Raw genomic sequence first — 27,520 nt, 5'->3', positions numbered from 1 at the left:
ACAGTCTAAGACTTGGGTGACTTGGGAGTTTTTTTAGGACCTTCCTCTGACACCGCCTGGTATAGAGGTCCTGGATAGCAGGGAACTTTGCCCCAGTGATGTACTGGGCCATCTGCACCACCCTCTGTAGCGCCTTTTGGTCAGATGCCAAGCAGTTGCAATACCAAGTGGTGACGCAGCCTGTCAAGATGCTCTCGATGGTGCAGCTGTAGATCTTTTTGAGGATCTGAGGACACATGCCAACTCTTTTCAGTCTCCTGATGTGGAAGAGGCATTATCTTCACGACTGTTGGTGAGTTTGGACCATAATAGATGGCCCACACAGGGCTCCCGAGTGGCGCAGCGGTCTAAGGCACTGCAACTCAGTGCAAGAGGCGTCACTACAGTCCCTGGTTTGAATCCAGGCTGAATCACATCCGACCGTGATTGGGAGTCCCATAGAGCGTCGCACAATTGGCCCAGCATCGCCCGGGTTTGGCCGGGGTAGGCCGTCATTGTAAATAACAATTGGTTCTTAACTGACTAAAGGTTACATTATTTATTAAAATAAAAATAGATCCTTAGTGAAGTAGTCAACGAGGAAGCTCTCAGCCCCTCCACTATAGCCCTGTCGATGTTAATGGGGGCATGCTCAGCCCTCCGTTTCCTGTAGTCAACGATCAGCTCCTTTGTCTTGCTCAAAGGGAGTTGAGGGAGAGGTTGTTGTCCTAGCACCACACTGCCAGGTCTCTGACCTCCTCCCAAAAGTCTCATCGTCTGTGATCAGTCCTACCACCGTTGGGTCGTCTGCAAACTTAATGATGGTGCTGGGAGTCGTCTGTGGCCATCCAGTCGTGGGTGAACAGAAAGTATAGGAGGGGACTCCGCACGCGGAGGGGGGGGCCCGTGTTGAGGGTCAGCATGGTGGATGTGTTGTTGCCTACCCTTACCGCCAGGGGGCGGCCCGTCAGGATGTCCAGGACCCAGTTGCAGAGGGAGGTGTTTAGTCCCAGGGTCCTTAGCTTAATGATAAGGTTGGAGGGCACTATGGTGTTGGACGTTGAGTAGTCAATGAATAGCATTCTCACATAGGTGCCCCATTTTGACCAGGTGGGAAAGGGCAGTGTGGAGGGCAATAGAGATTGCGCCATCTGTGGATCTGTTGGGGCGTTTATACTCACAGCGGTGCCAGTGAAGGTGACAGGAGGTGACTGCCAGGAGATGCTGAAATTGGAGCTGCTGCTGGGGGTGAAGGAGGTGGAGGCAGCAGAGCCTGACCCAGTGGAGGGGATGGTAACTGGAGATGTAGCCTGGAAAGGGACAGCAACAAATCATGAGGCAGTCACACCTTTAAAGACCAGTGTATAGCCACGCACGCACGCACGCACGCACGCACACACACACACACACACACACACACACACACACACACACACACACACACACACACACAATAAATAAATCAATTAACCAATAAGTCAGTCAATCAAATGAATTAACAAACAAATCAAATCAACCAAACAATAAGAGTTAATCAAGCACTTAATCAATGAAAATGTATCTGTACAGTCTCTTTAGCAAATACTGGAAGCATTTTGACACTTCCTGCTTAAAACCCAAATATGGAAGCACTTTGACACTTTCTGCTTAAAACCCAAATATGGAAGCACTTTGACACTTCCTGCTTAAAACCCAAATACTGGAAGCACTTTGACACTTCCTGCTTAAAACCCAAATACTGGAAGCACTTTGACACTTCCTGCTTAAAACCCAAATATGGAAGCACTTTGACACTTCCTGCTTAAAACCCAAATACTGGAAGCACTTTGACACTTCCTGCTTAAAACCCAAATACTGGAAGCACTTTGACACTTCCTGCTTAAAACCCAAATATGGAAGCACTTTGACACTTCCTGCTTAAAACCCAAATATGGAAGCACTTTGACACTTCCTGCTTAAAACCCAAATACTGGAAGCACTTTGACACTTCCTGCTTAAAACCCAAATACTGGAAGCACTTTGACACTTCCTGCTTAAAACCCAAATATGGAAGCACTTTGACACTTCCTGCTCAAAACCCAAATATGGAAGCACTTTGACACTTCCTGCTTAAAACCCAAATACTGGAAGCACTTTGACACTTCCTGCTTAAAACCCAAATATGGAAGCACTTTGCTACTTAAGCTATCAGTAGGCGTGGCCAGTAGTTTAGTGGGTATCTCTCTGACCTGGTAGGCGTGGTCAGTGTGGATGAGGTAGAGGGCGCTGGGGGCGGAGCGACTGAGGGGCGTGGTGTTTGAGTGGGCGTGGCTGTGGTTCTCCTTGTTCCCACTGGACCCGTTGCTGCCCTCTGCGGGGGGTCGTCTGTGGCGGTCATTGGAGGGAGGGGCGGGGGACAGCACAGAGGGGGAGACAGGGGACAGGCTGCTCAGACCGTCAGCCACCGAGTCTGTGTTGAGTTTGATCTCTGAGTAGTAGAAATCCTCCTCTCCGTCACTGCAGTCAGAGTCACAGTTACGCCTGGAAGAGAGGGAGGGTTTACAAAAAGGGTTTAATATCAGCATGGAGTTGTATTGGATGAGCCCTTCTCTTGTCATTACAGAGAAATTAGGATTGGACCAGATTGCTGATCTATGTGATACCATTGTTCTGTTCCGTCCTCATTCATCCCTGGCCTGTCAAAGCTGAGCCAATATGAGGAAATGTTACCGTGGTGATAATCCCACCGGATTTAATCTGCTGTTGTTCTTTGACAATCTCAGTGAAAGGCCATCGAGAGGAGAGGCCTCTGTTATCTCTCGCTGGGGGGGGTCAAAAGTTGGATGGGTGTGTGTGTGTGTGTGTATGTGTATGTGTGTATGTGTGTGTGTGTGTGTGTGTGTATGTGTGTGTGTGTGTATGTGTGTGTATGTGTGTGTGTGTGTATGTGTGTGTATGTGTGTGTGTGTGTGTGTGTGTGTGTGTATGTGTGTGTGTGTGTGTATGTGTGTGTGTATGTGTGTGTGTGTGTGTGTGTGTGTGTATGTATGTGTGTGTGTGTTACCCCAGGTGAACGGTCCGGATGTGTCTCTGTATCCCAGCAGCCGAGCTCAGAACCTTCCCACAGTTCTTCCACAGACACTTGAACATCACCTTCATGGAGTTCTGGATATTACACACAGGAGAGAGAGAGAACAACGTTGGACACCAGCCTAGTCATCCTTTTCTCACATCAAATACGCCACGAGCACACACCTCAGCTCTGTACCATTTCTCACACAACCTGTCCTCTGTAATTACAGCATGGCCCTCGGGGGCCAATTGCTTCCCGAGCAGCAACTTTCAGATAGTACAAATAATAATAAATAACATTTAGCAGACGCTTTTATCCAAATCGACTTAGACAGTCATTTGTGCATACATTTTTACGTATGGGTGGTCCTGGGAATCGAACCCACTACAAAGGAACACATGACCAGATGGGGTGAAAGCCTTCTGAGGACAGACGTGTCTTAAATCTCTGATCACTCGTCAGAGGTCGTTCCGTTTCAAGTTGTCACGTGCACAAGTACAGTGAAATGGCTTTCTTGAAAGCGCCTCCCCAACCATGTAGTAATCAATATACGTAGTACTTTTAAAAAGTGAAGTACAACAAAAACACACAAGAACATCTTTATGATGGGGGTCATGTGGTCCTTTATGATGGGGGTCATGTGGTCCTTTATGATGGGGGTCATGTGGTCCTTTATGATGGGGGTCATGTGGTCCCTCGTCAGTCATTTATGATGGGGGTCATGGGGTCCCTCGTCAATCCTTTATGATGGGGGTCATGTGGTCCCTCGTCAGTCATTTATGATGGGGATCATGTGGTCCCTCGTCAGTCATTTATGATGGGGTCATGTGGTCCCTCGTCAGTCATTTATGATGGGGGTCATGTGGTCCCTCGTCAGTCATTTATGATGGGGGTCATGTGGTCCTTTATGATGGGGGTCATGTGGTCCTTTATGATGGGGGTCATGTGGTCCCTCGTTAGTCATTTATGATGGGGGTCATGTGGTCCCTCGTCAGTCATTTATGATGGGGGTCATGTGATCCTTTATGATGGGGGTCATGTGGTCCTTTATGATGGAGGTCATGTGGTCCCTCGTCAGTCATTTATGATGGGGGTCATGTGGTCCATCGTCAGTCATTTATGATGGGGGTCATGTGGTCCATCGTCAGTCATTTATGATGGGGGTCATGTGGTCCCTCGTCAGTCCTTTATGATGGGGGTCATGTGGTCCCTCGTCAGTCCTTTATGATGGGGGTCATGTGGTCCTTTATGATGGGGGTCATGTGGTCCCTCGTCAGTCATTTATGATGGGGGTCATGTGGTCCTTTATGATGGGGGTCATGTGGTCCCTCGTCAGTCCTTTATGATGGGGGTCATGTGGTCCATCGTCAGTCATTTATGATGGGGGTCATGTGGTCCCTCGTCAGTCATTTACGATGGGGGTCATGTGGTCCTTTATGATGGGGGTCATGTGGTGCTTTATGATGGAGGTCATGTGGTCCCTCGTCAGTCATTTATGATGGGGGTCATGTGGTCCATCGTCAGTCATTTATGATGGGGTCATGTGGTCCCTCGTCAGTCCTTTATGATGGGGGTCATGTGGTCCCTCGTCAGTCCTTTATGATGGGGGTCATGTGGTCCTTTATGATGGGGGTCATGTGGTCCCTCGTCAGTCATTTATGATGGGGGTCATGTGGTCCTTTATGATGGGGTCATGTGGTCCCTCGTCAGTCATTTATGATGGGGTCATGTGGTCCCTCGTCAGTCATTTATGATGGGGGTCATGTGGTCCTTTATGATGGGGGTCATGTGGTCCTTTATGATGGGGGTCATGTGGTCCCTCGTCAGTCATTTATGATGGGGGTCATGGGGTCCCTCGTCAGTCCTTTATGATGGGGGTCATGTGGTCCTTTATGATGGGGGTCATGTGGTCCATCGTCAGTCATTTATGATGGGGGTCATGTGGTCCCTCGTCAGTCATTTATGATGGGGGTCATGTGGTCCCTCGTCAGTCATTTATGATGGGGGTCATGTGGTCCTTTATGATGGGGGTCATGTGGTCCTTTATGATGGGGGTCATGTGGTCCCTCGTCAGTCCTTTATGATGGGGGTCATGTGGTCCCTTGTCAGTCATTTATGATGGGGGTCATGTGGTCCCTCGTCAGTCATTTATGATGGGGGTCATGTGGTCCCTCGTCAGTCCTTTATGATGGGGGTCATGTGGTCCCTCGTCAGTCATTTATGATGGGGGTCATGTGGTCCTTTATGATGGGGGTCATGTGGTCCTTTATGATGGGGGTCATGTGGTCCCTCGTCAGTCATTTATGATGGGGGTCATGTGGTCCTTTATGATGGGGGTCATGTGGTCCTCGTCAGTCATTTATGATGGGGGTCATGTGGTCCCTCATCAGTCCTTTATGATGGGGGTCATGTGGTCCCTCGTCAGTCATTTATGATGGGGGTCATGTGATCCTTTATGATGGGGGTCATGTGGTCCTTTATGATGGAGGTCATGTGGTCCCTCGTCAGTCATTTATGATGGGGGTCATGTGGTCCATCGTCAGTCATTTATGATGGGGTCATGTGGTCCATCGTCAGTCATTTATGATGGGGGTCATGTGGTCCTTCGATCAGTCCTTTATGATGGGGGTCATGTGGTCCCTCGTCAGTCCTTTATGATGGGGGTCATGTGGTCCTTTATGATGGGGGTCATGTGGTCCCTCGTCAGTCATTTATGATGGGGGTCATGTGGTCCTTTATGATGGGGGTCATGTGGTCCCTCGTCAGTCCTTTATGATGGGGGTCATGTGGTCCATCGTCAGTCATTTATGATGGGGGTCATGTGGTCCCTCGTCAGTCATTTACGATGGGGGTCATGTGGTCCTTTATGATGGGGGTCATGTGGTCCTTTATGATGGAGGTCATGTGGTCCCTCGTCAGTCATTTATGATGGGGGTCATGTGGTCCCTCGTCAGTCATTTATGATGGGGGTCATGGGGTCCCTCGTCAGTCCTTTATGATGGGGGTCATGTGGTCCCTCGTCAGTCATTTATGATGGGGATCATGTGGTCCCTCGTCAGTCATTTATGATGGGGTCATGTGGTCCCTCGTCAGTCATTTATGATGGGGGTCATGTGGTCCCTCGTCAGTCATTTATGATGGGGGTCATGTGGTCCTTTATGATGGGGGTCATGTGGTCCTTTATGATGGGGGTCATGTGGTCCCTCGTTAGTCATTTATGATGGGGGTCATGTGGTCCCTCGTCAGTCATTTATGATGGGGGTCATGTGATCCTTTATGATGGGGGTCATGTGGTCCTTTATGATGGAGGTCATGTGGTCCCTCGTCAGTCATTTATGATGGGGGTCATGTGGTCCATCGTCAGTCATTTATGATGGGGGTCATGTGGTCCATCGTCAGTCATTTATGATGGGGGTCATGTGGTCCCTCGTCAGTCCTTTATGATGGGGGTCATGTGGTCCCTCGTCAGTCCTTTATGATGGTCCTTTATGATGGGGGTCATGTGGTCCTTTCATGATGGGGGTCATGTGGTCCCTTATGATCAGTCCTTTATGATGGGGGTCATGTGGTCCATCGTCAGTCATTTATGATGGGGGTCATGTGGTCCCTCGTCAGTCATTTACGATGGGGGTCATGTGGTCCTTTATGATGGGGGTCATGTGGTGCTTTATGATGGAGGTCATGTGGTCCCTCGTCAGTCATTTATGATGGGGGTCATGTGGTCCATCGTCAGTCATTTATGATGGGGGTCATGTGGTCCCTCGTCAGTCCTTTATGATGGGGGTCATGTGGTCCCTCGTCAGTCCTTTATGATGGGGGTCATGTGGTCCTTTATGATGGGGGGGTCATGTGGTCCTCGTCAGTCATTTATGATGGGGGTCATGTGGTCCTTTATGATGGGGGTCATGTGGTCCCTCGTCAGTCATTTATGATGGGGGTCATGTGGTCCCTCGTCAGTCATTTATGATGGGGGTCATGTGGTCCTTTATGATGGGGGTCATGTGGTCCTTTATGATGGGGGTCATGTGGTCCCTCGTCAGTCATTTATGATGGGGTCATGGGGTCCCTCGTCAGTCCTTTATGATGGGGGTCATGTGGTCCTTTTATGATGGGGTCATGTGGTCCATCGTCAGTCATTTATGATGGGGGTCATGTGGTCCCTCGTCAGTCATTTATGATGGGGGTCATGTGGTCCCTCGTCAGTCATTTATGATGGGGGTCATGTGGTCCTTTATGATGGGGGTCATGTGGTCCTTTATGATGGGGGTCATGTGGTCCCTCGTCAGTCCTTTATGATGGGGGTCATGTGGTCCCTTGTCAGTCATTTATGATGGGGGTCATGTGGTCCCTCGTCAGTCATTTATGATGGGGGTCATGTGGTCCCTCGTCAGTCCTTTATGATGGGGGTCATGTGGTCCCTCGTCAGTCATTTATGATGGGGGTCATGTGGTCCTTTATGATGGGGGTCATGTGGTCCTTTATGATGGGGGTCATGTGGTCCCTCGTCAGTCATTTATGATGGGGGTCATGTGGTCCTTTATGATGGGGGTCATGTGGTCCCTCGTCAGTCATTTATGATGGGGGTCATGTGGTCCCTCATCAGTCCTTTATGATGGGGGTCATGTGGTCCCTCGTCAGTCATTTATGATGGGGGTCATGTGATCCTTTATGATGGGGGTCATGTGGTCCTTTATGATGGAGGTCATGTGGTCCCTCGTCAGTCATTTATGATGGGGGTCATGTGGTCCATCGTCAGTCATTTATGATGGGGGTCATGTGGTCCATCGTCAGTCATTTATGATGGGGGTCATGTGGTCCCTCGTCAGTCCTTTATGATGGGGGTCATGTGGTCCCTCGTCAGTCCTTTATGATGGGGGTCATGTGGTCCTTTATGATGGGGGTCATGTGGTCCCTCGTCAGTCATTTATGATGGGGGTCATGTGGTCCTTTATGATGGGGGTCATGTGGTCCCTCGTCAGTCCTTTATGATGGGGGTCATGTGGTCCATCGGGGTCAGTCATTTATGATGGGGTCATGTGGTCCCTCGTACAGTCATTTACGATGGGGGTCATGTGGTCCTTTATGATGGGGGTCATGTGGTCCTTTATGATGGAGGTCATGTGGTCCCTCGTCAGTCATTTATGATGGGGGTCATGTGGTCCCTCGTCAGTCATTTATGATGGGGGTCATGGGGTCCCTCGTCAGTCCTTTATGATGGGGGTCATGTGGTCCCTCGTCAGTCATTTATGATGGGGATCATGTGGTCCCTCGTCAGTCATTTATGATGGGGTCATGTGGTCCCTCGTCAGTCATTTATGATGGGGGTCATGTGGTCCCTCGTCAGTCATTTATGATGGGGGTCATGTGGTCCTTTATGATGGGGGTCATGTGGTCCTTTATGATGGGGGTCATGTGGTCCCTCGTTAGTCATTTATGATGGGGGTCATGTGGTCCCTCGTCAGTCATTTATGATGGGGGTCATGTGATCCTTTATGATGGGGGTCATGTGGTCCTTTATGATGGAGGTCATGTGGTCCCTCGTCAGTCATTTATGATGGGGGTCATGTGGTCCATCGTCAGTCATTTATGATGGGGGTCATGTGGTCCATCGTCAGTCATTTATGATGGGGGTCATGTGGTCCCTCGTCAGTCCTTTATGATGGGGGTCATGTGGTCCCTCGTCAGTCCTTTATGATGGGGGTCATGTGGTCCTTTATGATGGGGGTCATGTGGTCCCTCGTCAGTCCTTTATGATGGGGGTCATGTGGTCCATCGTCAGTCATTTATGATGGGGGTCATGTGGTCCCTCGTCAGTCATTTACGATGGGGGTCATGTGGTCCTTTATGATGGGGGTCATGTGGTGCTTTATGATGGAGGTCATGTGGTCCCTCGTCAGTCATTTATGATGGGGGTCATGTGGTCCATCGTCAGTCATTTATGATGGGGGTCATGTGGTCCCTCGTCAGTCCTTTATGATGGGGGTCATGTGGTCCCTCGTCAGTCCTTTATGATGGGGGTCATGTGGTCCTTTATGATGGGGGTCATGTGGTCCCTCGTCAGTCATTTATGATGGGGGTCATGTGGTCCTTTATGATGGGGGTCATGTGGTCCCTCGTCAGTCATTTATGATGGGGGTCATGTGGTCCCTCGTCAGTCATTTATGATGGGGGTCATGTGGTCCTTTATGATGGGGGTCATGTGGTCCTTTATGATGGGGGTCATGTGGTCCCTCGTCAGTCATTTATGATGGGGGTCATGGGGTCCCTCGTCAGTCCTTTATGATGGGGGTCATGTGGTCCTTTATGATGGGGGTCATGTGGTCCATCGTCAGTCATTTATGATGGGGGTCATGTGGTCCCTCGTCAGTCATTTATGATGGGGGTCATGTGGTCCCTCGTCAGTCATTTATGATGGGGGTCATGTGGTCCTTTATGATGGGGGTCATGTGGTCCTTTATGATGGGGGTCATGTGGTCCCTCGTCAGTCCTTTATGATGGGGGTCATGTGGTCCCTTGTCAGTCATTTATGATGGGGTCATGTGGTCCCTCGTCAGTCATTTATGATGGGGTCATGTGGTCCCTCGTCAGTCCTTTATGATGGGGGTCATGTGGTCCCTCGTCAGTCATTTATGATGGGGTCATGTGGTCCTTTATGATGGGGGTCATGTGGTCCTTTATGATGGGGGTCATGTGGTCCCTCGTCAGTCATTTATGATGGGGGTCATGTGGTCCTTTATGATGGGGGTCATGTGGTCCCTCGTCAGTCATTTATGATGGGGGTCATGTGGTCCCTCATCAGTCCTTTATGATGGGGGTCATGTGGTCCCTCGTCAGTCATTTATGATGGGGGTCATGTGATCCTTTATGATGGGGGTCATGTGGTCCTTTATGATGGAGGTCATGTGGTCCCTCGTCAGTCATTTATGATGGGGGTCATGTGGTCCATCGTCAGTCATTTATGATGGGGGTCATGTGGTCCATCGTCAGTCATTTATGATGGGGGTCATGTGGTCCCTCGTCAGTCCTTTATGATGGGGGTCATGTGGTCCCTCGTCAGTCATTTATGATGGGGGTCATGTGGTCCTTTTATGATGGGGGTCATGTGGTCCCTCGTCAGTCATTTATGATGGGGGTCATGTGGTCCTTTATGATGGGGGTCATGTGGTCCCTCGTCAGTCCTTTATGATGGGGGTCATGTGGTCCATCGTCAGTCATTTATGATGGGGGTCATGTGGTCCCTCGTCAGTCATTTATGATGGGGGTCATGTGGTCCTTTATGATGGGGGTCATGTGGTCCTTTATGATGGAGGTCATGTGGTCCCTCGTCAGTCATTTATGATGGGGGTCATGTCATGTGGTCCATCGTCAGTCATTTATGATGGGGGTCATGTGGTCCCTCGTCAGTCCTTTATGATGGGGGTCATGTGGTCCCTCGTCAGTCATTTATGATGGGGTCATGTGGTCCTTTATGATGGGGGTCATGTGGTCCTCGTCAGTCATTTATGATGGGGGTCATGTGGTCCTCGTCAGTCATTTATGATGGGGGTCATGTGGTCCTTTATGATGGGGGTCATGTGGTCCTTTATGATGGGGGTCATGTGGTCCCTCGTCAGTCATTTATGATGGGGGTCATGGGGTCCCTCGTCAGTCCTTTATGATGGGGGTCATGTGGTCCCTCGTCAGTCATTTATGATGGGGGTCATGGGGTCCCTCGTCAGTCATTTATGATGGGGGTCATGTGGTCCCTCGTCAGTCATTTATGATGGGGTCATGTGGTCCCTCGTCAGTCATTTATGATGGGGGTCATGTGGTCCTTTATGATGGGGGTCATGTCATTTATGATGGGGGTCATGTGGTCCCTCGTCAGTCCTTTATGATGGGGGTCATGTGGTCCCTCGTCAGTCATTTATGATGGGGTCATGTGGTCCCTCGTCAGTCATTTATGATGGGGTCATGTGGTCCCTCGTCAGTCCTTTATGATGGGGGTCATGTGGTCCCTTGTCAGTCATTTATGATGGGGTCATGTGGTCCCTCGTCAGTCATTTATGATGGGGGTCATGTGGTCCTGGTCAGTCATTTATGATGGGGTCATGTGGTCCTTTTTATGATGGGGGTCATGTGGTCCTTTATGATGGGGGTCATGTGGTCCTTTATGATGGGGGTCATGTGGTCCCTCGTCAGTCATTTATGATGGGGGTCATGGGGTCCCTCGTCAGTCATTTATGATGGGGGTCATGTGGTCCCTCGTCAGTCATTTATGATGGGGGTCATGTGGTCCCTCGTCAGTTCTTTATGATGGGGGTCATGTGGTCCCTCGTCAGTCATTTATGATGGGGGTCATGTGGTCCCTCGTCAGTCATTTATGATGGGGGTCATGGGGTCCCTCGTCAGTCCTTTATGATGGGGGTCATGTGGTCCCTCGTCAGTCATTTATGATGGGGGTCATGTATTCATCATCATCTATTTGCCCATTGTTCAGGGTAGTCCTTTAAAAAAATTTTTTGGGTCGTTTACCAAACGCTCTGATCCAGAGTGACTTACAGGAGCAAGTAGGGTTAAGCGCCTTGCTCAAGGGCACATAGACAGATTGTTCACCTAGTCAGCTTAGGGATTCGAACCAGCAACATTCCGGTTACTGGCCCAACGCTCTGAACTGCTAGGCTACCTGCCACCCTACTTATAACAGATGATGTTTTGGTCCTTGGTAACAAAGCACTGTGAAGTCCCCCATGCCAGCAGCACACAGTTCATTAAAAGAGTGGAGAACGAACAGCATTGTCTTTTGGCTCAGAGTAGGAAGAGAAGAGCAGCACTAGGCTCTGGTTGGCCTGGGAACCAGGAAGAGAAGAGCAGCACTAGGCTCTGGTTGGCCTGGGAACCAGGAAGAGAAGAGCAGCACAAGGCTCTGGTTGGCCTGAGAACCAGGAAGAGAAGGGCAGCACTAGGCTCTGGTTGGCCTGAGAACCAGGAAGAGAAGAGCAGCACTAGGCTCTGGTTGGCCTGAGAACCAGGAAGAGAAGAGCAGCACTAGGCTCTGGTTGGTCTGGGAACCAGGAAGAGAAGAGCAGCACTAGGCTCTGGTTGGCCTGGGAACCAGGAAGAGAAGAGCAGCACTAGGCTCTGGTTGGCCTGAGAACCAGGAAGAGAAGAGCAGCACTAGGCTCTGGTTGGCCTGAGAACCACGAACACTGGCAACATTTTCAGAAACCAATAAGGGTAAGAGACTCTGAAGTTATTTATTACCATCACTAGATTTGAAAAGTGGAACTTAAAAATGTATCAAACAATATTTTAGCAGCGTTTACACAGGCAGCACAATTCTGATATTTTTTCTCTCAGTATCTCTCCCTCTCTACCATTTTCTCTCTCTCTTTGTCTGTCTCCATCTCTCCGTATATCCCCCTTCAACCCACAATTAAGAGATATCCCCAGAGATATCCCCAGAGACTAGAGATATCCCCAGAGATATCCTCAGAGACCAGAGATATCCTCAGAGACCAGGGATATCCTCAGAGATATCCTCACTGACCAGAGATATCCTCAGAGACCAGAGATATCCTCAGAGACCAGAGATATCCTCAGAGATATCCTCACAGACCAGAGATATCTTCAGAGACCAGAGATATCCTCAGAGACCAGAGATATCCTCAGAGACCAGAGATATCCTCAGAGATATCCTCACAGACCAGAGATATCCTCAGAGACCAGAGATATCCCCAGAGATATCCTCAGAGACCAGAGATATCCTCAGAGACCAGAGATATCCTCAGAGATATCCTCACAGACCAGAGATATCCTCAGAGACCAGAGATATCCTCAGAGATATCCTCACAGACCAGAGCTATCCTCAGAGACCAGAGATATCCCCAGAGACCAGAGATATCCCCAGAGATATCCTCAGAGACCAGAGATATCCTCAGAGACCAGAGATATCCTCAGAGACCAGAGATATCCTCACAGACCAGAGATATCCTCAGAGACCAGAGATATCCTCAGAGACCAGAGATATCCTCAGAGATATCCTCACAGACCAGAGATATCCTCAGAGACCAGAGATATCCTCAGAGACCAGAGATATCCTCAGAGATATCCTCACAGACCAGATATCCTCACAGACCAGAGATATCCCCAGAGACCAGAGATATCCCCAGAGATATCCTCAGAGACCAGAGATATCCTCAGAGACCAGAGATATCCTCAGAGACCAGAGATATCCTATTGATCTGATGGGAGAAAAGCCCTGCAGCATAATCTTCATGTTTTCCAGTGAAGATGTTAAAATCATTTATTTCAATTATACCAGGTGACCTTATGAGTGGCTGTAAAGTAATTAAGCAGGATATGTGAACTGGAAATGCATCTGGGGTGTGTGTGTGTGGGGGGGGGGGGGGGGGGAGGGATTGACAGATACACAACAGACCAGAGCCCTTGCTTCACCATCCAATCATTCTGCTCCTCTGATAAGAATGAGGGACAAAATGAATAAATAAATGAGCGTTCGGTTAATCTGAGTGGCCGCGACATGTTGTGTCCGGCCAACTTGTTTTCATGCTCCTCTGATAAGAATGAGACATGTTGTGTCCGGCCAACTTGTTTTCATGCTCGTCTTGTTTATAAGCATGGTGTTTGTGCCATGTTGTGGTCCAGAGACGGCATCAGGCATCGCCGCCACGTGTGAAGATCAGTCACTTTCACACTTTCACGCTGTGTCCCAAATTCTACCTCAGTCAGCATATCACTTGGAGTTCAGGAAGGAGAAGGTATTACAGTAGCTAGCAACATGTCCAAAACTTGTCTTGCCAGATCATTGATAGTACAGTACAACTACTTCTTAAATCAATCTACTACCATTTCAAAAGAAACACCCCCAGTCAGTGTACAGGGCAGCAGGTAGCCTGGTGGTTTGGAGTGTTGGTTAGGAGTGGTGGTTAGGAGTGTTGGTTAGGAGTGGTGGTTAGGAGTGTTGGTTAGGAGTGGTGGTTAGGAGTGTTGGTTAAGAGTGTTGGTTTGGAGTGTTGGTTAGGAGTGGTGGTTAGGAGTGTTGGTTAGGAGTGTTGGTTAGGAGTGTTGGTTAAGAGTGTTGGTTAAGAGTGTTGGTTAGGAGTGTTGGTTAGGAGTGGTGGTTAGGAGTGGTGGTTAAGAGTGGTGGTTAAGAGTGTTGGTTAGGAGTGGTGGTTAGGAGTGTTGGTTAAGAGTGTTGGTTAGGAGTGTTGGTTAGGAGTGGTGGTTAGGAGTGGTGGTTTGGTTAAGAGTTGGTTAGGAGTGGTTAGGAGTGTTGGTTAGGAGTGGTGGTTAAGAGTGTTGGTTAAGAGTGTTGGTTAGGAGTGGTGGTTAGAGTGTTGGTTAGGAGTGTTGGTTAGGAGTGTTGGTTAAGAGTGTTGGTTAAGAGTGTTGGTTAGGAGTGTTGGTTAGGAGTGGTGGTTAGAGTGTTGGTTAAGAGTGTTGGTTAGGAGTGGTGGTTAGGAGTGTTGGTTAGGTGGTTAAGAGTGTTGGTTAAGAGTGTTGGTTAGTGGTGGTTAGGAGTGTTGGTTAAGAGTGTTGGTTAGGAGAGTGTTGGTTGGTTAGGAGTGGTGGTTAAGAGTGTTGGTTAAGAGTGTTGGTTAGGAGTGTTGGTTAGGAGTGTTGGTTAAGAGTGTTGGTTAAGAGTGTTGGTTAGGAGTGGTGGTTAAGAGTGTTGGTTAGGAGTGTTGGTTAAGAGTGTTGGTTAAGAGTGTTGGTTAGGAGTGTTGGTTAAGAGTGTTGGTTAGGAGTGTTGGTTAAGAGTGTTGGTTAGGAGTGTTGGTTAGGAGTGTTGGTTAGGAGTGTTGGTTAGGAGTGTTGGTTAAGAGTGTTGGTTAAGAGTGTTGGTTAGGAGTGTTGGTTAGGAGTGTTGGTTAAGAGTGTTGGTTAAGAGTGTTGGTTAGGAGTGGTGGTTAGTGTTGTGGTGGTTAGGAGTGTTGGTTAGGAGTGTTGGTTAGGAGTGTTGGTTAGGAGTGTTGGTTAAGAGTGTTGGTTAGGAGTGGTGGTTAAGAGTGTTGGTTAGGAGTGTTGGTTAAGAGTGTTGGTTAAGAGTGTTGGTTAAGAGTGTTGGTTAAGAGTGTTGGTTAAGAGTGTTGGTTAGGAGTGTTGGTTAAGAGTGTTGGTTAAGAGTGTTGGTTAGAGTGTTGGTTAGGAGTGTTGGTTAGGAGTGTTGGTTAGGAGTGTTGGTTAGGAGTGTTGGTTAGGAGTGTTGGTTAAGAGTGTTGGTTAAGAGTGTTGGTTAGGAGTGGTGGTTAGGAGTGTTGGTTAAGAGTGTTGGTTAGGAGTGTTGGTTAGGAGTGTTGGTTAGGAGTGTTGGTTAGGAGTGTTGGTTAGGAGTGGTGGTTAGGAGTGTTGGTTAGGAGTGTTGGTTAGGAGTGTTGGTTAAGAGTGTTGGTTAAGAGTGTTGGTTAGGAGTGGTGGTTAGGAGTGGTGGTTAGGAGTGGTGGTTAAGAGTGTTGGTTAGGAGTGTTGGTTAGAGTGTTGGTTAAGAGTGTTGGTTAGGAGTGGTGGTTAGGAGTGTTGGTTAGGAGTGTTGGTTAGGAGTGTTGGTTAGAGTGTTGGTTAGGAGTGTTGGTTAAGAGTGTTGGTTAAGAGTGTTGGTTAAGAGTGTTGGTTAGGAGTGGTGGTTAGGAGTGTTGGTTAAGAGTGTTGGTTAGGAGTGGTGGTTAAGAGTGTTGGTTAGGAGTGGTGGTTAGGAGTGGTGGTTAAGAGTGTTGGTTAGGAGTGTTGGTTAGGAGTGTTGGTTAGGAGTGTTGGTTAAGAGTGTTGGTTAAGAGTGTTGGTTAGGAGTGGTGGTTAGGAGTGTTGGTTAGGAGTGGTGGTTAAGCGTGTTGGTTAAGAGTGTTGGTTAGGAGTGGTGGTTAGGAGTGTTGGTTAAGAGTGTTGGTTAAGAGTGTTGGTTAAGAGTGTTGGTTAGGAGTGGTGGTTAGGAGTGTTGGTTAGGAGTGTTGGTTAGGAGTGTTGGTTAAGAGTGTTGGTTAGGAGTGTTGGTTAAGAGTGTTGGTTGGGAGTGTTGGTTAAGAGTGTTGGTTAAGAGTGTTGGTTAAGAGTGTTGGTTAGGAGTGTTGGTTAAGAGTGTTGGTTAGGAGTGTTGGTTAGAGTGTTGGTTAAGAGTGTTGGTTAGGAGTGTTGGTTAAGAGTGTTGGTTAGGAGTGGTGGTTAGAGTGTTGGTTAGGAGTGGTGGTTAGGAGTGTTGGTTAGGAGTGTTGGTTAGGAGTGTTGGTTAGGAGTGTTGTTGGTTAAGAGTGTTGGTTAGGAGTGGTGGTTAGGAGTGTTGGTTAAGAGTGTTGGTTAGGAGTGTTGGTTAAGAGTGTTGGTTAGGAGTGTTGGTTAAGAGTGTTGGTTAGGAGTGGTGGTTAGGAGTGTTGGTTAAGAGTGTTGGTTAGGAGTGTTGGTTAGGAGTGGTGGTTAGGAGTGTTGGTTAAGAGTGTTGGTTAGGAGTGTTGGTTAAGAGTGTTGGTTAAGAGTGTTGGTTAAGAGTGTTGGTTAAGAGTGTTGGACCAGTAACAGAAAAGTCGCTGGATTGACTCTCGAGCCGACAAGATAAATCTGTCGTTCTGTCCTTGAGCAAGACAAGTTACCCTAATTAGTCCAGGCTGATGGATGATCCCCTGGCCGCAACCCCACTCTGAGGGTGTCACACAGGGAGTGGGATATGCAAAAAACACATGTACATTTCACACCACACACCTGTAGAGATTACCCACTTGTATATACAGAACACAGGACTATATAATCAGTATATTGTTATAGTCAGTCAGAATTGATTAAAACATTGATCTGATCTAGTCTTTGTTCCGTGAGGTCCTCAAAGAACCACAGCAATATGTTGTAAAACATTTTATGGTTTTCCTATAGCTATCCTGTGGTTATTATATGGTTATACTATGGTTATTCTTTGGTTATCCAGTGTATCCACTTGTGTGTCTGGAATTGTATTTTTAGATGGTTCAATTAAAATCAGTCTACCCACCTTGCGCTTGCGTGGGATTGGCTCGTCAAAGAGCAGGCTGCTGCCGTCCTGTTCGTCGATGGCGTCGTCGGGGGGCGGGCCTTTGATGCTGGGCATATGGAAAGGCTTGAAGCTGTCTGCGGAGAGCGGTGGGGAGGGGGTGGACGGGTTGGACTGGTCACTAGGGCCGCTCCAGCTCCAATAGCCACTGCTGCTGTAACTGGAGGGGGTGAAGCCTCCACCTCTGTCCTTCCACGAGCCATTCAGACACTCTGGAGGGGTGAGAGAGACAAGGCCAGAAAAACTATTCAAACTTCATTTTTATTTACTGCAGAGTTCCTCTGTCCAGTGTCTGTGTTGGTTTTCCCACCTTACTCTTTTCTTTTTATTGGTCAGTCTGAGATTTGACTTTTTCTTTGCATCTCTGCCTAGAAGGCCAGCATCCCGGAGTCGCCTCTTCACTGTTGACGTTGAGACTGGTGTTTTGAAGGTACTATTACATGAAGCTGCCAGTTGAGGACTTGTGAGGACGTCTGTTTCTCAAACTAGACACTCTACTGTACTTGTCATCTTGCTCAGTTGTGCACCGGGGCCTCCCACTCCTCTTTCTATTCTGGTTAGAGACAGTTTGTGCTGTTCTGTGAAGGGAGTAGTACACAGCGTTGTACGAGATCTTCAGTTTCTTAGCAATTTCTCGCATGGAATAACCTTAATTTCTCAAAACAAGAATAAACTGACGAGTTTCAGAAGAAAGTTATTTGTTTCTGGCCATTTTGAGCCTGTAATTGAACCCACAAATGCTGATGCTCCAGATACTCAACTAGTCTAAAGAAGGCCAGTTTTATGGCTTCTTTAATCAACACAACAGTTTTCAGCTGTGCTAACATAATTGCAAAAGGTTTTTCTAATGATCAATTAGCCTTCTAAAATGATACACTTGGATTAGCTAACACAACGTGCCTTTGGAACACAGGAGTGATGTTTGCTGATAATTGGCCTCTGTACGCCTATGTAGATATACCATAAAAAAAATCTGCCATTTCAGGCTACAATAGTCATTTACAATATTAACAATGTCTACACTGTACTTCTGATCCATTTTATGTTAATTTAATGGACAAAAAAATGCTTCTCTTTCAAAAACAAGGACATTTCTACAGTTGAAGTCGGAAGTTTACATACACCTTTGCCAAATATATTTAAACTCAGTTTTTCACAATTCCTGACATTGAATCCTAGTAAAAAAGTCCTTTCTTGGGTCAGTTAGGATCCCCACTTTACTTTAAGAATGTGAAATGTCAGAATAATAGTAGAGATAATTATTTATTTTTAGCTTTAATTTCTTTCATCACATTCCAAGTTTACATACACTCAATTAGTATTTGGTAGCATTGCCTTTAAATGGTTTAACTTGGGTCAAACGTTTCAGGTAGCCTTCCACAAGCGTCCCACAAAAAGTTTTGGCCCATTCCTCCTGACAGAACTAGTGTAACTGATTCAGGTTTGTAGGCCTCCTCGCACTTTTTCAGTTCTGCCCACAAATGTTCTATAGGATTGAGGTCAGGGCTTTAAGATGGCCACTCCAATACCTTGACTTTGTTGTCCTTAAGCCATAACTTTGGAGGTATGCTTGGGGTCATTGTCCATTTGGAAGACCCATTTGCAACCAAGCTTTAACTTCCTGACTGATGTCTTGAGATGTTGCTTCAATATATCCACATAATTTTGCTTCCTTGTGAAGCCATCTATTTTGTGAAGTGCACCAGTCCCTCCTGCAGCAAAGCACCCCCACAACATGATGCTGTCACCCCCGTGCTTCACGGTTGGGATGGTGTTCTTCAGCTTGCAAGCCTCCCCCATTTTCCTCCAAACATAACGATGGTCATTATGGCCAAACAGTTCTATTTTTCTTTCATCAGACCAGAGGACATTTCTCCAAAAAGTAAGATCTTTGTCCCCATGTGCAGTTACAAACCGTAGTCTGGCTTTTTTATGGCGGTATTGAAGCAGTGGCTTCTTCCTTGCTGAGCGGCCTTTCATGTTATGTCGATATAGGACCCTTTTTACTGTGGATATAAACTGTTGAACCCCAAACTGTTGAACAGTAGTGTATCCATGGCAACATGTGTAGATTTAGAATTTGCATTAAAACAGCTACATTTATTCTCTGCGGGCTCTAAAACCACTACCATCAGTAATAACCCCACATTTATAACCCGACCTGGGACCATTATATACATCAGAAACAAATGCATCTAACAGCACCAACTCAAACACATAGTGATTCACAGCTGCAATGACTTTCAATGTCTGCAGTTGTTTAGAGTGGTAAAACAAACAAGACCCAATTTACAGTTGATTCACTCCAGGGACTTCGTTTAGAGGCATTGTGATTCATATAAATGTACATTATAGCAGATGAAGAATCTTTTAGATTTCACAGTGGTAACACACTCAATCATTCAAATTCAATCAGAAGTTGCAGATGTAGACGAGCGATCAAAGACAACATTCAGCTTCACTTGGTGGGAAACGCTGCACTCAGAGAGATACGGCGTTTCTATCTCTACTGTTGCACTAGTCCACATCATCATCATCATCATCATCATCATGAGTCATGACCTATAACCTCAGCAGAGGAATAATACATATTAAATGGGAAATGGTTCAACAAAAACAACTTCCTTTGTCAGTTCGTTCAGAGTGCAGCAATACAACACGTTCAGACGCTAGCTACTATGACCACCTCTCAGCAACTGTTTGCTCTATGTTGGATTGCTGCCGTCTTGGGACAAAACTCCCTCGTAACAGAGATTCTTAATCTCAGTGTGCTCACCTGTATAAAAGGATAAATAAATAGAAACATGTTTGGTTGACTCACCACTGACTTTGACGGGAGGACTCCTGACCAGCGGACTGCTGGACAGACTGGTCAGAACCATGGCAGCTGTCACCTTCTCCATGTCCACTTCCTCCTCTGACTTCCTGTTAAAACAACACCAACAAACAGAGAATATTACTGGAAACACAACAACAACAAACCGTGTCCAAAACGGCATCATATTCAGCTCTGGCCCAAAGCACTCTGGTCCCATGTGGCTCAGTTGGTAGAGTAGGGCGCTTGCAATGCCAGAGTTTGTCGGTTCGATTCCCACAGGGCACTCACTACTGTAACTCACTCTGGATAAGAGCATATGCTAAAAATGCCTACATAGGTACTGTGGCACTACATAGGTACTGTAGTACTACATAGGTACTGTAGTACTATATAGGTACTGTGGCACTACATAGGTCATGTGGCACTACATAGGTACTGTGGTACTACATAGGTACTGTGGTACTACATAGGTCATGTGGCACTACATAGTTACTGTGGCACTACATAGGTACTGTGGCACTACATAGGTACTGTGGCACTACATAGGTACTGTGGTACTACATAGGTACTGTGGTACTACACTACATACTGTGGCACTACATAGGTACTGTGGCACTACATAGGTACTGTGGCACTACATAGGTACTGTGGTACTACATAGGTACTGTGGTACTACATAGGTACTGTGGTACTACATAGGTACTGTGGTACTACATAGGTACTGTGGCACTACATAGGTACTGTGGTACTACATAGGTACTGTGGTACTACATAGGTACTGTGGCACTACATAGACTGTGGCACTACATAGGTACTGTGGCACTGTGGCACTACATAGACTGTGGCACTACATAGGTACTGTGGTACTGTGGCACTACACACACACACGAGGTACTCCCAACAGAACTCTGAGAAACAAATGACAGTTTGATTGCTGAACGGTGCTGTGATCAGTGTGGCATTGATGCTACATTCTAAAACACATTGTCAGTGTTCGAGGCTGAAGGCTTTGCTTTAATAGGGGCCAGTATCCATTAATGAAAGCATCAAACTATACCAATCAACTAAGCACACTAACAACCCTGCAGAAGACCAAACCCCGGTCTGCTGAGCCCCACAACACTATGAACCCATTGAGCTAAAGCCTAGATGTGGTTCAAACCAACAACCACAGCTGGAGAGGGTATATGTTGACAGACAGAACCAGACCTGAAGACAGACCTGAAGACAGACCTGAAGACAGACAGACAGGCAGACAGGCAGACGTGCTATCAACATTCTCGAAGACAAAGTAGTAGCCTAGTAGGGTTGGAGGGGTGTTGGGAGAAAGTCAATCCAAGAGAGAGAGAGGGTGGGGGAGAAGAGGGAGAGAGAGAAACCAATACCTGCACTCCTTCCCACTCCCCAGACATATGTGATTGTCTTTAATGATTTAATGAGGAGCCACCATGCAGCCTGCACCCTCCTCCCCCTCCGTTCCCCGTCCCAGCATGTTCTAGTTTAAAACAAGGACACTAATGACACTAGTCTCTTAGATCCTTTCCACTCGTCTAAAATGAGAAGAGTAGAGAGGAGCTCCATCTGAGTAGAGGAGCTCCATCTGAGTAGAGGAGCTCCATCTGAGAGTAGAGAGGAGCTGCATCTGAGTAGAGAGGAGCTTCATCTGAGAAGAGAGGAGCTCCATCTGAGGGTAGAGAGGAGCTCCATCTGAGAGTAGAGAGGAGCTCCATCTGAGAGTAGAGAGGAGCTCCATCTGAGAGTAGAGAGGGGCTCCATCTGAGAGTAGAGAGGAGCTCCATCTGAGAGTAGAGAGGAGCTCCATCTGAGAGTAGAGAGGGGCTCCATCTGAGAGTAGAGAGGAGCTCCATCCGAGTAGAGAGGAGCTCCATCTGAGTAGAGAGGAGCTCCATCTGAGAGTAGAGAGGAGCTCCATCTGAGAGAGGAGCTCCATCTGAGAGTAGAGAGGAGCTCCATCTGAGAGTAGAGAGGAGCTCCATCTGAGAGTAGAGAGGAGCTCCATCTGAGAGTAGAGAGGAGCTCCATCTGAGAGTAGAGAGGAGCTCCATCTGAGAGTAGAGAGGAGCTCCATCCGAGTAGAGAGGAGCTCCATCTGAGAGTAGAGAGGAGCTCCATCCGAGTAGAGAGGAGCTCCATCCGAGTAGAGAGGAGCTCCATCTGAGTAGAGAGGAGCTCCATCTGAGTAGAGAGGAGCTCCATCTGAGTAGAGAGGAGCTCCATCCGAGTAGAGAGGAGCTCCATCTGAGTAGAGAGGAGCTCCATCTGAGTAGAGAGGAGCTCCATCTGAGTAGAGAGGAGCTCCATCTGAGGGTAGAGAGGAGCTCCATCTGAGGGTAGAGAGGAGCTCCATCTGAGTATAGAGTTGCTCCATCTGAGAGTAGAGAGGAGCTCGATCTGTGAGTAGAGGAGCTCCATCTGTGAGTAGAGAGGAGCTCCATCTGTGAGTAGAGAGGAGCTCCATCTGAGGGTAGAGAGGAGCTCCATCTGTGAGTAGAGAGGAGCTCCATCTGAGAGGAGAGAGGAGCTCCATCTGAGGGTAGAGAGGAGCTCCATCTGTGAGTAGAGAGGCGCTCCATCTGAGGGTAGAGAGGAGCTCCATCTGAGAGTTGAGAGGAGCTCCATCTGTGAGTAGAGAGGAGCTCCATCTGAGTAGAGAGGAGCTCCATCTGAGAGTAGAGAGGAGCTCCATCTGAGAGTAGAGAGGAGCTCCATCTGAGTAGAGAGGAGCTCCATCTGAGTAGAGAGGAGCTCCATCTGAGTAGAGAGGAGCTCCATCTGAGGGTAGAGAGGAGCTCCATCTGAGAGTAGAGAGGAGCTCCATCTGTGAGTAGAGAGGAGCTCCATCTGAGTAGAGAGGAGCTCCATCTGTGAGTAGAGAGGAGCTCCATCTGAGAGTAGAGAGGATCTCCACCTGAGAGTAGAGAGGAGCTCCATCTGAGGGTAGAGAGGAGCTCCATCTGTGAGTAGAGAGGAGCTCCATCTGAGTAGAGAGGAGCTCCATCTGAGGGTAGAGAGGAGCTCCATCTGAGGGTAGAGAGGAGCTCCATCTGAGTATAGAGTTGCTCCATCTGAGAGTAGAGAGGAGCTCCATCTGAGTAGAGAGGAGCTCCATCTGAGAGTAGAGAGGAGCTTCATCTGTGAGTAGAAAGGAGCTCCATCTGAGGGTAGAGAGGAGCTCCATCTGTGAGTAGAGAGGAGCTCCATCCGAGAGTAGAGAGGAGCTCCATCTGAGTAGAGAGGAGCTCCATCTGAGAGTAGAGAGGAGCTCCATCTGAGGGTAGAGAGGAGCTCCATCTGAGAGTAGAGAGGAGCTCCATCTGTGAGTAGAGAGGAGCTCCATCTGAGAGTAGAGAGGAGCTCCATCTGAGAGTAGAGAGGAGCTCCATCTGAGGGTAGAGAGGAGCTCCATCTGTGAGTAGAGAGGAGCTCCATCTGAGAGTAGAGAGGAGCTCCATCTGAGTAGAGAGGAGCTCCATCTGAGGGTAGAGAGGAGCTCCATCTGAGAGTAGAGAGGAGCTCCATCTGAGGGTAGAGAGGAGCTCCATCTGAGAGTAGAGAGGAGCTCCATCTGTGAGTAGAGAGGAGCTCCATCTGAGAGTAGAGAGGAGCTCCATCTGAGAGTAGAGAGGAGCTCCATCTGAGGGTAGAGAGGAGCTCCATCTGTGAGTAGAGAGGAGCTCCATCTGAGTAGAGAGGAGCTCCATCTGAGGGTAGAAAGGAGCTCCATCTGAGGGTAGAGAGGAGCTCCATCTGTGAGTAGAGAGGAGCTCCATCTGAGTAGAGAGGAGCTCCATCTGAGTAGAGAGGAGCTCCATCTGAGGGTAGAGAGGAGCTCCATCTGAGGAGTAGAGAGGAGCTCCATCTGAGGAGTAGAGGAGCTCCATCTGAGTAGAGAGGAGCTCCATCTGTGAGAGAGAGAGAGGAGCTCCATCTGAGAGTAGAGAGGAGCTCCATCTGAGAGAGAGCTCCATCTGTGAGAGAGAGGAGCTCCATCTGAGGGTAGAGAGGAGCTCCATCTGAGAGAGAGGAGCTCCATCTGAGGGTAGAAAGGAGCTCCATCTGAGAGGTAGAGAGGAGCTCCATCTGTGAGTAGAGAGGAGCTCCATCTGAGGTAGAGAGGAGCTCCATCTGAGCTCCATCTGAGAGTAGAGAGGAGCTCCATCCGAGTAGAGAGGAGCTCCATCTGAGTAGAGAGGAGCTCCATCTGAGAGTAGAGAGGAGCTCCATCTGAGAGTAGAGAGGAGCTCCATCTGAGTAGAGAGGAGCTCCATCTGAGTAGAGAGGAGCTCCATCTGGAGGGTCCATCTGAGAGAGGAGCTCCATCTGAGGGTAGAGAGGAGCTCCATCTGAGGGTAGAGAGGAGCTCCATCTGAGTAGAGAGGAGCTCCATCTGAGGGTAGAGAGGAGCTCCATCTGAGGGTAGAGAGGAGCTCCATCTGAGGAGAGGAGCTCCATCTGTGAGTAGAGAGGAGCTCCATCTGAGAGTAGAGAGGAGCTCCATCTGAGAGTAGAGAGGAGCTCCATCCGAGTAGAGAGGAGCTCCATCTGAGAGTAGAGAGGAGCTCCATCCGAGTAGAGAGGAGCTCCATCTGAGTAGAGAGGAGCTCCATCTGAGTAGAGAGGAGGGGTAGGGTGTCCAGCGGTGGGGTAGAAGGGGGTCCAACAGAGCGGTAGGGTGGGGGTCCAGCGGTGGGGTAGAGGGGGGATGAACGGAGGGGTAGAGGGGGGGGTCCAGTGAAAGGATAGAGTGTAGAGGGGCTCCCCAGTCTCTCTGATGTGGGCATATAGCAGGGAGGCTCATCGTTTATTACAGTCCCTGGCCTATGACGCTCACTTCCTCCTGAATAATGGACTATAAATCACAAACCTCGTGCAAACCCACAGAGCCTCCTATCACCATGAAGGACATTAAACAGAGCCTCCTATCACCATGAAGGACACTAAACAGAGCCTCCTATCACCATGAAGGACACTAAACAGAGCCTCCTATCACCATGAAGGACACTAAACAGAGCCTCCTATCAGACACAATGGGATTCTTCTCTTCTACAGGATGCAGAGATGTGTTCTAGATAAAGACGATGTGTTCTATATAAAGACGATGTGTTCTAGATAAAGACGATGTGTTCTAGATAAAGACGATGTGTTCTAGATAAAGACGATGTGTTCTAGATAAAGATGATGTGTTCTAGATAAAGACGATGTGTTCATCTCAGGGCCGTGGATAATAACAAGAGAGAGAAATCAATACCTGCCCTCCTTCCCACTCCCCAGACATTTGTGATTTTGTCTTTAATCATATAATGAGGAGCCACCCTGCAGTCTGCACCCTCCTCCATTCCCTGTCCCAGAGACAGACAGAGACGGAGGCAGAGCGGGAGAGAGAGAGAGAGAGAGAGCTAGAGACCTAGAAAGAGCTAGAGAGAGAGAGAGCTAGAGAGAGAGAGAGAGAGAGAGCGAGAGAGAGAGCGAGAGAGAGCGAGAGAGAGAGCGAGAGAGAGAGAGAGCGAGAGAGAGAGTGAGAGAGAGCGAGAGAGAGAGCGAGAGAGACAGAGAGAGAGCGAGCGAGAGAGAGAGCGAGAGAGTGCGAGAGAGAGAGCGAGAGAGAGCGAGAGTGTGAGCGAGAGAGCGAGCGAGCGAGAGAGAGAGCGAGCGAGAGAGAGAGAGCTAGAGAGAGAGAGCGAGAGAGAGAGAGAGAGAGCGAGAGAGCAAGAAATATGAGCATGTTTTTTCCTGTGTAAAACTTTCGCAGCCAACAAGAAGTGAAACTCATAGCCTTGGGGATTTAAATATCTTTCAACGTTTATCTTTCAGCGTGCTGCTGAATGTTAGCTAGCTCTCCAGAACTGAAATACAGCCTGAGCAGACAGACAGATGGGACACAGACTGCAACACTAGCCCATGTAAACACTTCAGTTTCTCTTTGAAAGAACTGCAGGATGATTCATGTGATGGTTAGCAGTAAATTACACTTCGATTATCATCCGTATATTTTCTCCTTCGGGGGAAGAGCGGTCAACAGACCACTCCACAGAGAAAACACATTTCCAAAAGCAGAAATGTCTGTTTCACCAGAGTAAGAATGAATCCAGGGACGATGGCTGTATGTGGTAATACCCACAAGCTATTACTGTACAGCTAGAGGACCAGAGGGTTACTGTAGGTCAGTCTGGGAGAAGCTTGAGGAGCCCCGACCATCACACAGTGTCTGGCAGCCGGCCAAATCCTCCCTCCTCCGCTCGCTCACGTGTGAGCGCACACACACACACACACACACACAAACACACGGCACCCTATTCCCTACACAGAACAATACTTTGGACCAGAGGCCTATGGACTCTCATCAAAAGTAGCTCATTATATAGGAAATAGGCTTCCATTATGACGTTGCCATAGAGTAAACCAACACAGAGCTCCACTGTGACGTAGCCATAGAGTAGACCAACACAGAGCTCCACTGTGACGTAGCCATAGAGTAGACCAACACAGAGCTCCACTGAGACGTAGCCATAGAGTAGACCAACACAGAGCTCCACTGTGACGTAGCCATAGAGTAGACCAACACAGAGCTCCACTGAGACGTAGCCATAGAGTAGACCAACACAGAGCTCCACTGTGACGTAGCCATAGAGTAGACCAACACAGAGCTCCACTGAGACGTAGAGTAGACCAACACAGAGCTCCACTGAGACGTAGCCATAGAGTAGACCAACACAGAGCTCCACTGTGACGAGCCATAGAGTAGACCAACACAGAGCTCCACTGAGACGTAGACCAACACAGAGCTCCACTGAGACGTAGCCATAGAGTAGACCAACACAGAGCTCCACTGTGACGTAGCCATAGAGTAGACCAACACAGACACACAGAGCTCCACCCTGGCTGTCGGACTGGTGTATTACATGTGACTGCCTACTGATGGATTCTGGGTTCTAACTATTAAACTTGAAATTGAGTTAATTATCAGGTGTTCTATTGAAATATTGAGTGCTATGGTTTAGAGGGTCTACACCCGAAGTTAATGGTTATCTGTAGGAGGAAGGTATATGGGGGGTGCAATTAAACTTGGAATGTACTGAGTGTAGGGAAAGCGATCATATGTGACAGGCATTGATAAGTGGAGAGAGTCATGGACTGGTGATGCCCGTATCACTTAGTATCTTTAGTGCTAGGCAGGAAACTATGTTCATCAAGAATCAGGAGACTCCACCCAAAGTGGGATACACATACCGCCACTATTGTAAACATGTTTTGGTTGATTCAGCTGTTCGATCCTTTGGGAAGAAAACTAAACTAAACTTGGTTTAATATTTCACAGTGTCAGTCGAGTTCTTACTCTGGTAATTACAACCTAACACCACACTGCTAACCTTATGCTGTTCTCTGTCTCACTCTCTCTAGTTCTGTCTGTGGCTTATATATGTATATATGTATATATATCCCTCTGTGAGAGTTTCTCTCTCTAGCTGTTTCTCTTTCTCCATTGTCTGATTCGGTCTGTTGATGTATTTTCTCTCTCAATGTTTCCCTCTCGCTCACTCACACTCTCTGAAGGTGATGTATCCCGTAACGGCCAACAGAAAAGAGAGATTTCCATTTTCATAGGCCACAGAAACCTTGGAGAAAAAGGCCCACCCACCCA

The 27,520-nt window shown here is 48.1% G+C and overlaps 1 protein-coding gene across 2 annotated transcripts in view; it reads right to left on the bottom strand.

Moving 5' to 3' along the window:
* The window catches only part of LOC115117120 (zinc finger protein 704-like), a 100,697-nt gene that overhangs the window by 9,169 nt on the left and 64,008 nt on the right, over positions 1-27,520 (bottom strand). For both annotated transcript variants that reach the window (XR_010464281.1, XM_065020248.1), the window contains exons 3-7: positions 19,864-19,967; positions 17,004-17,254; positions 3,023-3,123; positions 2,208-2,499; positions 1,161-1,289 (exon numbers count right to left, since the gene is read on the bottom strand). Coding sequence is in view for 1 of the 2 variants with exons in the window: in XM_065020248.1 (XP_064876320.1) it covers positions 1,161-1,289; positions 2,208-2,499; positions 3,023-3,123; positions 17,004-17,254; positions 19,864-19,967 (877 nt within the window). In the remaining variant the exon portion in view is untranslated. The remainder of the gene's footprint in view (positions 1-1,160; positions 1,290-2,207; positions 2,500-3,022; positions 3,124-17,003; positions 17,255-19,863; positions 19,968-27,520) is intronic.

The sequence above is a fragment of the Oncorhynchus nerka genome, linkage group LG7 (genome assembly GCF_034236695.1).
Source record: "Oncorhynchus nerka isolate Pitt River linkage group LG7, Oner_Uvic_2.0, whole genome shotgun sequence".
NCBI lineage: Eukaryota > Metazoa > Chordata > Actinopteri > Salmoniformes > Salmonidae > Oncorhynchus > Oncorhynchus nerka.
This window is presented reverse-complemented; position numbering and strand designations above follow the sequence as displayed.